Raw genomic sequence first — 13,661 nt, 5'->3', positions numbered from 1 at the left:
AAACTCCACCCCGTCTTTGCTTTTGCTAGCGCTGTTTTTAATACTATGCAAGACTACATTAAAAAATAGATAGCAGGTTCGCGCGGATGAGTGTTCACGTCCTCGTTCGTGCTGCACGTGCCTCTGCGTCACGGCCGTCAGTTGCCTATGAGATGAACGGCCATCTGAGGACAACCGGTGCTGGGGGCCAGACAGTATACGCACACCACGGAAAAAAAAAAAAACGTGTATGTGTGTGTGTCCCTAGACTGCTCCGCCAACCGCTGTTGTGTCGCAGAAAAGCGGACACCTTGCACACAAACCCTCCTGAGTTCAAATGAGCAGCGTCACTCTGAAATAACCGACTGTCGCCGCGACAAAATAGCGGCTTCACAACGGCGACTCGTTTTTCGGCTCCCGAGTGAGTAAACTAGCACCGCCAGTGGGTTAAAAACTGCACAGAGCTTTCTGTACTGTTATAGACAATCCAGGTGGCATGTACGTGACTGTCCGCGTAGTGGCAGCATCGCAGCTTCAAGCAAATACTGTATACAGTGCTGAAAACAAGAAGCCGGGGATGATGCGTCAAGCTACCTGAAAGGGTACACGACGATCGGAAGTTGGGCGTATTTTGTTTTTGAAAATAGCGGTTTATGCTAGGCAAATTTTTCAGTTTAAATCAACAGATATATAGAAATGTGTTTGATTTTAAGGAAAGCGCACTAATTATAATTTGGTATTTTTTCTACACTACATATCATACATACAGAAATACATTTTTAAAAACTATAGAAAATCAAATGCTGTCCACATGTTTGAATATGCTGAACGGTTATCTTAGCTTATGAGTGTGCGTTTTCCACAAGTTTAAAATATAACATAAAACTACTGTGTTAACAGTCTGGATATTGTAAAATAAGCTCATGTCTGCAGTGCAGTATATATGTGAGTAATCATACACACCATAAGAAATTACACTGGAGGTATAGGTCAATTAAATTCCACAGAATTTTGCTCCCTTACACAAAATGTTACCATAGTGGTCTATTTTTGTTCTACCTCTTTTGGCTGCTCAATATAGGGGTTGCCACAGTGGATCATCTGCCTCCATCTCACCCTGTCCCTAACATCCTCCTCTGTCACAACAACACTCTCCATGTTCTCCAAGAACTTTGTCTGTTGTCTTCCTCATCTCCTCCTGCCTGGCAGCTCCATGTCCAAGATCCTTTGTCCAGTATATCCACTGTGCCTCCCCTGCACATGTCCAAGCCATGCCAGCTTTGCTTTGCATTTGTCTCCAAATCGCTCAACCTGAGCTGTCCTTATGGTGTACTCCTTTCTAGTCGTGTCCATCCTGGTCAGTCCCAGTGAAAATCTAGCGTATTCAGCTCGTGTCTTTTTCGTGTCACCATCTCCAAACTATATACCATAGCATCTCATAAAACTTCCCTTTCACTCTTGTTGCTATCTTTATCTCAAAATTATTCTTGACACTTCTCTCTGTCCATTCCAAACCGCCTGCACTCCTTTCTTTACCTCCCTTGTACACTGTACATTGCTTTGGATGGTTGATCTCAGGTATTTAACCTCATCTACCTTCACTTCACCTGCTTCTTGCAGCTTCACTGTTAGTGTTTCCACAAAGCAGTTTCCTTTTCATTCACAGACATGCATTCTGTTTTGTTTGTACTGACTTTCCATCTGCAGAGCATACCTCCACTTGTCCAGGCTCACTACAGATGATGTCATCTGGAAACGGAGACTCCTGCTTGACCTGTCCGTCGTTATCATTACAAACAAGAAAGGGCTCAGAGCTGATCTCTAATGTAATCCGACCCCCATCTTGACTCTATTTATCACACCTCATGGCAGCTCTGCACACCCTTGTTCCAGAAAACCATAACAGCCTAGTCGACAACCTTTATTTTGAAAGTTTTGCTACCGGAACTACTTTTGCCTTGCTCATTGGTGCTTGCTGAGAGAGAGAAAAGAAAGCAAAGGGATTCAGGCGGTTGAAATGGAGAGCGAAGGGACTGGGAGGGTGAGTGAAAATGTTCAAGAGACATGGCGTGGCAGCATGACACAATAAAGGGGACCTCGGTTCACCAAAAGGAGTCCTCGGAATAACAGAATCGGGGAGGCGGAGGACTCGATCTGACTGTCAGAGGATTTTCATCTCGCTTTGCTTTGGTCTTACCTCGTTTAACCCAATCAGTGGGCACACAACGTTTCAGCTGAGCAGTATCTGCAGAGAGAAGTCTGTGGCTAACAACCAAGTCTGACAGGATACAAGGTAAAGCACTTCTCTTTGCGAGCAATCACTCAGGAAGGTTGGTTTGTTTACAGCCGTGGTTATCGCCACACTAAAGTTGCATAGTGTTATAGCGCTGTTTAACGCTGGGTTGCTAATTCTATCAGTATTGTTAGCAAGAGTCTGCAAAACACTCAAACTGTTCCTGATCCTTGATTTATAATACCATTTAGTGGCGTAGCGACATGCATTATTAACCAGCTAAAACCGCTTAGAGTTGCTAGGCTAATGCTAGCCGTCCACCTAGCTCGTACATGGAAGAAGTGACAAAGTGGCACATGGGGCTATGCTGTGACCGACTCGTTGTGACCTACCTGTCAACCGCAGAGAATCTGCCCGGGCATGTCCTTTGGCACGGACGGCTTTCCCTTAAAGTGTGCGGCCAGTACCATGGCATCTAAGCTCATTTAACATTGATTGGTTTAACTGTTGTTAATATCAGTCATCAACACTGGTTGCATTGTTCCTGCCATTTGGTTTGCACATGGGGAAGTTTTGTAAACAAGAGACATCACTCAGGAAGGACTGACTTTACTGTCACCTGGTGTTTAAAATAACTGCCACACCATCTGAGCAGCATTTATGACATTTAGGTTCATTTCAGATTGGATAAAAAGCTGTTATGCATCGCAAAGGTAATTTTCTTGTCCTCCTGGATTTAACCATAACCTGTGAAATTAAGTCAGCAGTTTTGTGTGCATTTATGATTAATAATAATAATAATAATGGATTGGATTTATATAGCGCTTTTCAAGGCACCCAAAGCGCTTTACAATGCCACTATTCATTCACTCTCACATTCACACACTGGTGGAGGCAAGCTACGGTTGTAGCCACAGCTGCCCTGGGGCAGACTGACAGAAGCGAGGCTGCCATATCGCGCCATCGGCCCCTCTGGCCAACACCAGTAGGCGGTAGGGTAAAGTGTCTTGCCCAAGGACACAACGACCAGGACAGAGAGCCCGGGGATCGAACCGGCGACCTTCCGGTTACAGATACGCTTCCCAACACAACTCAGTGATTGTGCATCTCTGAGTTGTTCTGTCTTTGTACTTAGGAATTGTCTCTCTTCTGCTTTCAGATACTCAGTATGAGTCGAGATGGTTGGATGAGGAAAAGAGCCAATGCCAGCGATGACAATGGTTGGGGCGAAAGGGTGAGTCTTATTTAACTCAGCTTGGTATGGAATGGAGCTGTGTGTAAGGATAGTCAGTTAAAAGGTATTACATGGTTTGTGCATTGTGTGCCTTCCAGCATTAATGGGGACACTAGGAACACCCCATCGCCCTCCCACACACTCATTATAACAGCTAAGAGCTGGATTTAGATCACTAGTTGTCTAATTGGTTAAGACTGGCATTCACATTTATGCTTTATAAGAAGAGTGACCTCTCCATATAGCAGTCCAATATACAGGCAAGGCAATAATGAAAACTCAAGTAGACAGCAATATATCATAATATGTGCAGAATAACTGAGTGAGAAAACCTCCAGTGTATGTGTGTGTATATATGTGTGTGTGTGTATGTTTAGATATTGTGTGCAATATTATGACTGTATATAGATATCACATAAAATATTTTAAAATCTTCATATTTTTGCTGGTCATGTGCAAACCATAAAAATCTGGTTTGTTAATTGTTTCCTGTTTGTCTTTTTGTTTCTATAACTGCTCTAATTACTGCATGCAGGGCGGCTACATGGCCGCCAAAGTTTCTAAGCTGGACGAGCAGTTTAGACTTGACGCCCCCAGAGAAAAGCAAAAAGAAGGAGCGTGCTCCAGCATCTTCACCGGAGTGGCTATTTATGTCAACGGATACACAGGTAATGCTTTGTAAATATTTATGCAGATTATAAATTTGGTTTGCCTCATTTCTTCAGCTGCTCCAGCATGAAGACCATAAATTCTCTCAGATTTCTCTCTCAGAGGATTAACTGATGAAAACAGTCTTCTGAATGCTGTTTTCTTTCAGAAATTAAAAAAGTACGTACAGACTTCTTTGGCATTTTTCTCACACTGATTTATTAGTTTTTTTTGGTTTGATTTATAGTTTCATAAATCAGTTTTTGACTGTCTTGATTTTATAACTCAAGGTACTGTTTTTCCACTGTGATCAAATCACAGGTTAGTGTATGCTTGATGTAGTATTGTATTTTGCTTTCATAAAAGCTTCGTAGCTCAAAATCATCATATGAAAAATGATCAAGGGAAAAAATAACTTGGAAAAACTGAAATAAACATCAGGCTCATCACCTGATGACATCTGCAGCACACTGGAGACTCATCTCACAGGCAAAAGATGCCAAAGTGCAGTAGCTTGTTAGTTTTTATCCACACAGTGACTATGGCTGTGTTAAAATTGCTGGTTTTTGAGGCACTGGGAAATATGACAGTGATGTATCCTGATGAGCTGACAGCTGTCATGATGCGCATCAAGATGCTGTCTAAGGTGTTTTTTGCCTTTTAGTAAGTTGACATTGTCATTTTTGCCACACTTTCATATTTTTGGGAGCAGATCCCAGTGCAGATGAACTACGCAGACTGATGATGCTGCATGGGGGTCAGTTTCATGTCTACTATTCACGCTCCAAAACCACCCACATCATCGCCACTAACTTGCCTAACAGCAAAATTCAGGAGCTCAAAGGGGAGAAGGTCATCAGGCCAGAGTGGATCACTGACAGGTCTGTTCATTGCAAGATGATAATGTTTATATTTCATATTTTGTTGTACAGTATTAGCTGAAAACCTTGTTTATCTTGTCATTTGTTTAAAACAGTATCAAAGCTGGGCACCTCCTGCCATATCTACAGTACCAGCTGTATGGCAAACACAAAGGCCCGCTCTTCCCTGGCATGACTCTTCGTCAGACCTCAGAGATTCCTGGACCGAGCCATGGGGTGCTTCAATCAAGTACCCATCTAAAACTAAATCTGCCGCATTGCAAAATTAAACCCCCTGTTCTCAATCATAAGAAGTCTTTATGCAGCGCTCAGAGCACCCCCATCCCCGTCCACATCCCCAACCAATCCCGACCTCAACCTGAGTCCATTCAGCACAGCTCTCCAGCTCGCTTTGTTAACCCCGAACCGAGTCACTCTGCATCCGGCCACCTCATTACAGATCCCAGCCACAGAAGCCCTTTGCACACACACCTGCTGCTTAATCCAAACTCCACAAAGCACCCACACAAGTCTCCGCAGTCTGCTTCCCCACAGGAAGCAGAATTAAAAACGTGAGTATGTAAAGTAAGTAGTTACACTTAAAGTGGACCTCTTATGCATTTTTCCTTATTCATTATTTAGCATCGAAACACTATATTTCAGACATTTGTTCTCCTTTCAGACCACTCTGATGTCATAGAGGTGGCCTATCCTTTATAATATGTTTGACACAAGGCTCCTGTTGTGCACACATTCGATGTTCAGATAGTCTTTTTCAGAATGAAGTTGGCTTAAAGGGAGATGTGTTAGCACAACTAATTTCAGATCGTGTAAGATAAATGAGGTTTCATTTGAATTGAGAATCAAGCAACTCTGGTAGACTCAAGTAACACAAATAAGGATCTGAAAATGTGAAAAATAGGTCCACTTTAGGTAATAGCTCAGTAAGTTCTGTAGATTTTTTTTTTTAAACTAACTTTACATTTTAAGGTTTTGAACAGAAATCTTTAAAGAGCTTGAAGTTTTTTTTAAATGTCATTGATTAAAAACTCTTCATGTCCTTTTTATCACAGAAATAGAAACTTGCAGACCTCAGTGGATGTGAGCCATTCGAAAATGAATGAAATCCAAGAGTGTAGCAAAGAAGAACCTCATCTCGCTGGGGCCTCAGATGTGAAGGATGCCCCCTTGACCAATGGACACACTCACATTGTTAATGGTGCCTTAAATTCAGAGGACCTGTCCCCTGTTACAAATCAACCATTTTTGATCAACAGCCTGTCCAAATGCAGGGTTAGGAGTTCACCAGATAAACCTCAAAGTCCTTCTGTACAGTTCCAGGCCAAGCCTGACCCCTACGAGTTTCCCCAAAGCCCTCCAAAGCAATCTGACCAGTCCCTTGTCCTCGTGCAGCAATCCAGCTCACAAAGAGCCAATGAGAAAAGACTTAAGCCTCCACCACCAACCTATCAAGAGGCTATAAAAGCCACTGAAAGCCACCTCTTCCCAAAGCAGCTTCAAGCACCCCTTCAGGTCGATATGATTTCTGAAAAGACTCTTTCTCCTGCATCTCGCTCTCTTTCACATTCTCCAGTTCGACTAAACGGAAGTCACCACAACGCCTTTACATCTGACTCTGCCTCCCTCAGCACAAATAATGTAACATTCAAATCTGAACCTCCCATGGACGAGTCATCGTCATCATCATCCAAGTCTTCAGCACAGCTGCTAGAACATACGGGCAGTTTGATCTCCGAGTTCTACTCTCACTCACGTTTGCACCAGATCTCCACGTGGAGGAGTGGCTTTTCTGAGTACGTCAATGAACTGCACAGCAAACGAAAAGGAGCAGGGGGCGCCAGCCTTCCTGGGAAAGAGCGTTTGAGGAAATCTGCGGCCCAGCGATCTATAGACACTAAAGGTAGGAAAGGTAGGGTTGCTGTGTTTGTTTTCTGTACATTTCTGAGGGCTTCTTTTCTTTATGTTGCCTAAAGACTTTGGACCAGGGATAAAAGATGTGCCCTTGCCTGCTCCAGCTGGGGACCTTGGTTGTATGTCAGTCAAGGTCTAGATCCCCTATAAAGGGGAAAAAAAAGCTTAGCAGTATATCATGATTTATAATTCTACAATTACCATTTTTTTTTTGCAGTTGTATGACTTATATGCTTGTATGCTAGAAAACCTGGTATATATTGAGTATAGCAGTGAATACCTTTAATTGGTAGGCCGTCGACATCATTGAGGCACTGCATACATGCACCACAATTGTGCATTAATATTTTATTTAAATCTGAAAAACTGCCCATTGACAATATTTGTATGTATTTGTTATGTGTCAGGTTCATCAGCCCAAGTCAGTGTTAAATCTTGTATCCTCCATGTGGACATGGACTGTTTCTTTGTGTCTGTGGGGATTCGAAATCGACCAGATCTTAAAGGCAAGCCACGTTTTTGTCTGTTTAAATGTGCTATCAGTAAATTTAAAAAAATATGGATGTAACACACTCGCTGCTCGTGTTTAAAATTGGTTCTTCCAGGTAAGCCTGTAGCTGTGACCAGTAATCGTGGACAGGGCAGAGGGCCTGTGAGACCAGGAGCTAACCCTCAGCTGGAGATGGAATACTACCAGAAAAAATACACACATCCACAAGCTGGTGAGATTGTCATAACAGTGGCTTTCACAGGCTTTTACATGTCCAGCCCTTCTGTAACTAAGCGTCCCCTCTCTGTTCACCTTTCAGAGAGCGCAGAGGATGAGATACACACAACTCCTTCACAAGAAAGCCCTGACTCTCGTACCAATGGAGTAGAGCAGGATGCTGTTGCTCTCTCAATGGCAGAGATTGCATCCTGCAGTTATGAGGCCAGGTAACCTATAAAAACAGATCAGGTCTGCCTTAGTTTCGTAACAATAAGAATATGAACATATATTCTTTCTTCCACAGGCAAGCGGGCGTAAGAAACGGCATGTTTTTTGGGAAAGCAAAACAGCTGTGCCCCGCACTGCAGTCTGTCCCATATGATTTTGAGGCCTATAAAGAGGTGGCCCTCAATATGTATGAGACTCTGGCCAGGTAGAAAAACAGCGCTATCTTTTACTCACACTAATTATGTTCTCCCTTAATTCTTAATATGCATAACTTATTCATGATTTTACTCTTTTCAGTTATACCCATGACATCGAGGCCCTCAGCTGCGATGAAGTGTTGATAGATGGCTCTGCACTGCTAGCTGAAGTGGGCGCCAGCCCTGAAGATCTAGCCAAAGCGGTCAGAGCAGACATCAAGGAGAAAACGGGATGCTGTGCTTCAGTGGGCATGGGTAATTTGTTTGCCTAGTTCGTACTGTAAAATAGATCAAGGCGGCCGCTGCATTTTACAAAGTCTGACTAATCTGGTCTCTTCAGGGTCCAACATCCTTTTGGCTCGGCTGGCGACTCGTAAGGCCAAACCTGACGGCCAGTATTTCCTAAAGTCTGAAGAAGTGGACGATTTTATCAGGGACCTCCCGGTGACAAGCTTGCCTGGTAGGTGTGCAGCACCACCTTCTGGACAATCCACTGATATCAATTCTGTGTGGTAAAATATTCAGTCAAATGATGGTGATGCTACTTTTTCAAGGTGTTGGGCCTGTTATGGGGAGAAAGCTGGCCCTCATGGGTGTGCGGTCCTGTGGTGACCTCCAACAAGTTTCTCTGTCTAAGCTGCAAAAGAAGTTTGGACCCCGTACTGGACAGACTCTGTTCCGCTTCTGTAGGGGTCTAGACGACCGGCCAGTCCGCTATGAAAAGGAAAGGAAATCTGTCTCTGCTGAGATGAACTACAACATCCGCTTTACTCGGGTTAGACCTGCTATTTGTCCTCCCTTCTGTGTCATGTGTTCTACTTCAACATGCCAGCTTTTTTTTTTTTTTTTCCCCTTCTAATCCTCTTATGTATCATTTACCAGGTTGATGAGACGGAGTGTTTCCTCACTAATTTGTCCATGGAAGTGCAAAAACGTTTACAAGAAGCAGGTCTGCGGGGTCGAAGAGTCACTCTGAAAGTCATGGTTCGCAAAATTGGAGCGCCACTTGAACCTGCTAAATACGGTGGCCATGGCATATGTGATCATTTAGCCAAGTAAGAAAGAGATCGTTATTCTGTCCTTGTGTGTTACAACTAAATCTTCATATTTTCTCCTCTGTTGTTTATCCTTACCACTGTTTCTTTGTAAGCTTATCTTTATCTGTCTCCCTTTTCATCAGGACCGTGATGCTCGCTCAGTCCACTGACAGTGGTCAGCTAATCGCTGCTGCAGTCATCAAGCTGTTCCACGCCATGAAGGTAGAGGTGCAAGACTTGAGAGGAGTTGGCATTCAGGTTCAGCTTCTTGAGGGACATCAGTCTGCAACACAGGACTGCCGAGGCCTGCGAGGACGCTCCATCAAAGAGATGCTGTTAGGCCAGGCATCGAGTGCCAGATCTAATAACCGAGGCGCGTTCGGTGTTTTTTGGTTCGGCTTGTCTTCATTGCTGTCTGTAAAAATCACTTACGTCTTGTAATATTATTACAGATGCTGCAGACGCGCTTCAGGAGAAGACTACTTCCTCTACAACAGTCCCAACAGCAAACTCCGCGCCATATCCTTTGTCACCTGCTGAGCCAGTACCCGGAACAAGCAAGGAACAACCAGCGTGCAGACAAACTCCAAAGCATTCTCGGACACGTCTCAACTTCAGTATCGAAGTCCCCTCCCCTTCACAGGTCAGGACTGGAGTGAAATGTCTGACTGGTAAAACAAAACCTAAACGGTAACATGCCTCTAACTGTCTCCTAATTTTGTCCAAGGTGGATCGTTCTGTGTTGGAGGCCCTGCCTGCAGAGCTGAGAGAACAAGTGGAGCAGTCGTGGACCAGGAGAGATGGGAGGCCAAATAACTGCCATTCCCCTGTTCTGCAGCTTTCCCCTCTCATTTCTCATCCAGCCTCTCCCCCTCGTCCTCCCCTTGCAACCGTACCTGCACTGAATTATCCACCTGTAGGAACGTTGGTCCTGCAGATTCCAAACCAGCCAGAAAGTCCAGGAATTGTACTGGAACTGCCCAACTTCTCACAGGTGTGTATGCTATAGATTTTTTTTTTTTTTTGGTGATGGTTTGCCGGTGGTTTAATTTTACAGTCTAAAGTAGAGAGAAAATCAGGAAAAATTGGAAACTGTAGTTTCTGTTGTACTCCATTCCACAGAAACATGTAGTGCCTTGCTGGCTTGTAGCAATTTTGCTTATTGGAGCCTTTAAACAGCACAAAGCGCTTTTCTCTACTGGAAATGTGCCATGAACACATGAGTTGTGACTGAAGCAGATGGTCCCACAAGTTAAAGAAAACAAAAGCTGGTTTCATTGTTGGTAGTAAGTGAGCTTCCCATCTGTCTGACTGCAGGTCGATCCAGATGTGTTTGCTGCCCTTCCCAAAGAATTACAGGAGGAGCTGAAGGCTGCCTACAGCCGCGCAACCGGTATCCACCCTCAGGTGAAAATGTGTAAGTCAGCAGATGAATTTCCTGAAGGAGTGCTTTTCCTTTTGATTGGTTGTTTTTACTTTTTATTTTTTTAACCCTGATTTTATTATTTGATTTTATTTTGTTTCTTGTTTGTTTTTTGTTTTTTTGCCCTTCTGGTTTCTCTGCAGTGGAGCAGAAGAATCCACTGCTGCAGCTAAAACAGTCTGGGGCCGGAATCGGCAGTGGTCGTGTAAAGCTTCGCTACAAGAGAAAAAACGCAGTCAGTCCTCTTAAAAAAGGAGCTTCTCCACTCAAGAAGCGTCCAACAACAAACAGCCCAGCCAAAAGCCTGCCACCTACTGGAAAATCACAGGAACCAATAAACAATCGAAAGGCAAGTTTGTCCTCTGCTCTATGCATATGATGCTGCCAACACGTGAAAACATGTGATTTAGTTGACTTATCTTTAAAAATTGCAACTTCTTTTCATTCCCAGACTGAAAATGGTCCCTCAACATCAGTTTCGAAACCAGAGATCCCACCAGCTGTGGTTAAATTGGCTGCTCGTCCTCCTCCAGCACTGGCAGGAGCCTGTGACTTGACAGACATTAAAACACTACTACGGGAATGGGTTACCACCATAACAGGTACACAGATGTGTTATGATGGCGTTTCCTGTGGTGCTGTTGTTGTTGTTGATTTTTATGGGTTTCCAAAAGTGCATCTTTATCTATTTATTTTTTGTTTATTTTTTTAGAACCCATGGAGGAGGACATCTTGCAGGTGGTGAAATATTGCACTGACTTAATTGAGGACAAAGATTTGGAGAAGTTGGATTTGACTATGAAATACATGAAAAGGTTAGTTCTGTGGAGTTAAGATTCCTCAATTTAACTGTCTTCCTCTTTCTTTGTTTTCAAGGTTTCACTTGCTTGTTACGCTTGAGCTTCGTTTTTTTGTTTTTGTTTTTCCCTGCAGGCTCATGCAGCAGTCAGTGGAGTCTGTTTGGAGTATGGCTTTTGACTTCATCTTAGACAACGTGCAGGTGGTTTTGCAGCAGACTTACGGCAGCACTCTGAAGATAGCATGAAGAAAGACGGGGTGCTCTCCTCGCTACATGCGATCGTTGTAAACAACACTTTTTTGATTTGTTAATTTCACAATACAAATCATGATGTCTAAATTCTGACTTATGAAAGATACAAATAATGGCTACACTTTTATGAGAAAGAGCCATGACAGTATTTTGAAGTATTTTGGACAAAGCGGTTGTTTTTATCACAGAACAATGATGATAGTAGCAGCTTTTTGGAAACTCACTTTCATTCACTCTTATTTTCCTACGACTCATTTTCATATGCAAGATTTTATTAAGGGCAAAAAAAGCATTAAGGGTATCTGTTTTTTGTAGCACTGCAAAACTTTCAGCTGGTATTAGATCGCATACTCCTGTGGTGACCTGAGCATTGGTGCTGTAGATCTGCTCCAGAGATCTGTTTCCAGAGACAGTTCAGGGTCATTTTGGGTTAGAGAGTCACAGAGAGTCAGATCTGGAGACGGCTTTCTGGCTCGATACCAACGAAGGCTGCTGTTAGATCTCTGAGTCGTAGCTGGACTCTGAGACAAACAATAACATCCGTTCCATCCAGGCCTGATTTCGAAATGTATTTTTTGTTTTCATTTTGGGGTTTTCCCCGTCTTGAGCGTTAGAATCTGGTATGTTAAATTTTCCTCGCTTGGATACGTGATCATGTTAAAACAAAAAGTATATTTCAGCAGTTTTACAAACCGCTTACCTTGTAGCATTCTTTATACATAAGACATTTTCAGAAATGATTGGAGAATTTTTTGGGGGGGTTTTCCCCATCATTGTTTTATCGGTGCTCTTTGCCACTAGCACTTATCTGTGAAGCATCTACTGCTGCGTGCAGCAGTGTTGCTTTTTCTTTTTTTTTTTCTCTTGTTTCTCGTTTCTTTCCAAAAAAAGAAGTGCCAAACGCTGTTATTATACTGTGTAAATAATGTTTTAAAGATCTTTGTCTAAAGTTTTAAAAGAAAAAAACATGTATGTAGAAAAATTACCTCTTGTATTGTTTACCGGTAGTGGATTCTTAGTAACTGTCTCTAAATTGTAACTCTTTAAATGTTTCTAAATGTTCCAACATGGAAGTCAGAAGCTGGCCAAAGCACTTGAGGTGAGGTTAATTGTTGATTCTCAGTAGCACTCTGATATAGGAGGATGTCGACAGGGGTCATGGCAATCAATGAGTAGCCTATGCATTTCTATTTTTTCTCACATAACAATGAGATGTCCCTTCAAGACCACGTAACATTAAATAAAGCATTTAGTGTTTATGCTGAATGTGCATAGGAAGAGGCGATCTGATTTTTAACTCTGTCACCCACAGTGTCTGATTCACACCCTCGAGACACTTTGTACAGCTTGCAGCTGTGTCGCAGTATTTGTGTGAGGTTTGACTTTAACAGCAGATGCAGCTGCTTGACTTGTGATCGCACCATGGAGGATAATTTGCTTGCAGTTAAAATGCGTGTTTTAAAAGATAATTCTGATATGCAAACCAAATCAATCGGTCATCTTTTGAAACTTGTTGAAATGAATGTAATTTAGAATGTGTGATTCACTTTCAAGACGTTGCCTCTCTTCACCTCTCACGTGTTTCCCGAGGGGAATGGCCAGAAGTTAAAATAAAAATATTAATAATAAATTGGCCTGTCTTGTCTAATCTGGCTCGTGCCTGAAGACCTGAAGCTGTGAAACTTGTTTGTAAGTTTTCTAAACCTTGGTAATAAACTGTAAATTCTGTATTCATTTATTTGTCTTTGCCTTTCTATAAACTGGCCTTCAAAAGGACTTTCAGCTGATAGAATATGGTTATGAAAATTATCTTCAGTGTGTCTGTTGTGTTATTCCCAGGTCTGACAGTGATGAGCATATAAATATGCTAGACATGTCTGTTAGAGATGTATATTATTTTGATGCCAAAAAACATTGAATTTAATAACTTATTTTGTATTGTTTAAATGGGATAAAGTTGACAAGCCACACCATTTTTTTTTTTGGGGGGGGGGGGGGGGGGGTCTAGAGAAGGCATATGATAGGATGGCAGGAGAGGAACTGTGGTACCTCACTAAAGAGTAAGTGGTAAAGAAGTATGTGAAGGTGGTGCAGGACAGTGAGACAGTGGTGAGGTGTGCAGCAGGAGTG

General features: G+C 42.8%; 1 protein-coding gene across 1 annotated transcript; it reads left to right on the top strand.

Annotated features, from left to right (window-relative positions):
- The first annotated feature begins 1,693 nt into the window (after positions 1–1,693).
- On the top strand, positions 1,694–13,265 carry rev1 (REV1 DNA directed polymerase). The gene is given in 22 exon segments (XM_082508418.1): positions 1,694–2,272; positions 3,372–3,446; positions 3,982–4,114; positions 4,807–4,975; positions 5,071–5,526; positions 6,028–6,875; positions 7,294–7,392; positions 7,492–7,608; positions 7,696–7,822; positions 7,900–8,028; positions 8,121–8,275; positions 8,361–8,480; positions 8,575–8,795; positions 8,903–9,075; positions 9,201–9,477; positions 9,479–9,700; positions 9,785–10,051; positions 10,375–10,474; positions 10,624–10,829; positions 10,932–11,082; positions 11,193–11,295; positions 11,414–13,265. Coding segments are annotated over 21 exon segments (4,251 nt in total). The 5' UTR covers positions 1,694–2,272; positions 3,372–3,380; the 3' UTR covers positions 11,526–13,265.
- Positions 13,266–13,661: the final 396 nt, after the last annotated feature.

Source organism: Aulonocara stuartgranti (genome assembly GCF_965226115.1).
Source record: "Aulonocara stuartgranti genome assembly, chromosome: 16".
NCBI lineage: Eukaryota > Metazoa > Chordata > Actinopteri > Cichliformes > Cichlidae > Aulonocara > Aulonocara stuartgranti.
Note: the sequence above shows the minus strand (reverse complement) of the source record. Positions and strands in the feature narration are given on the sequence as shown.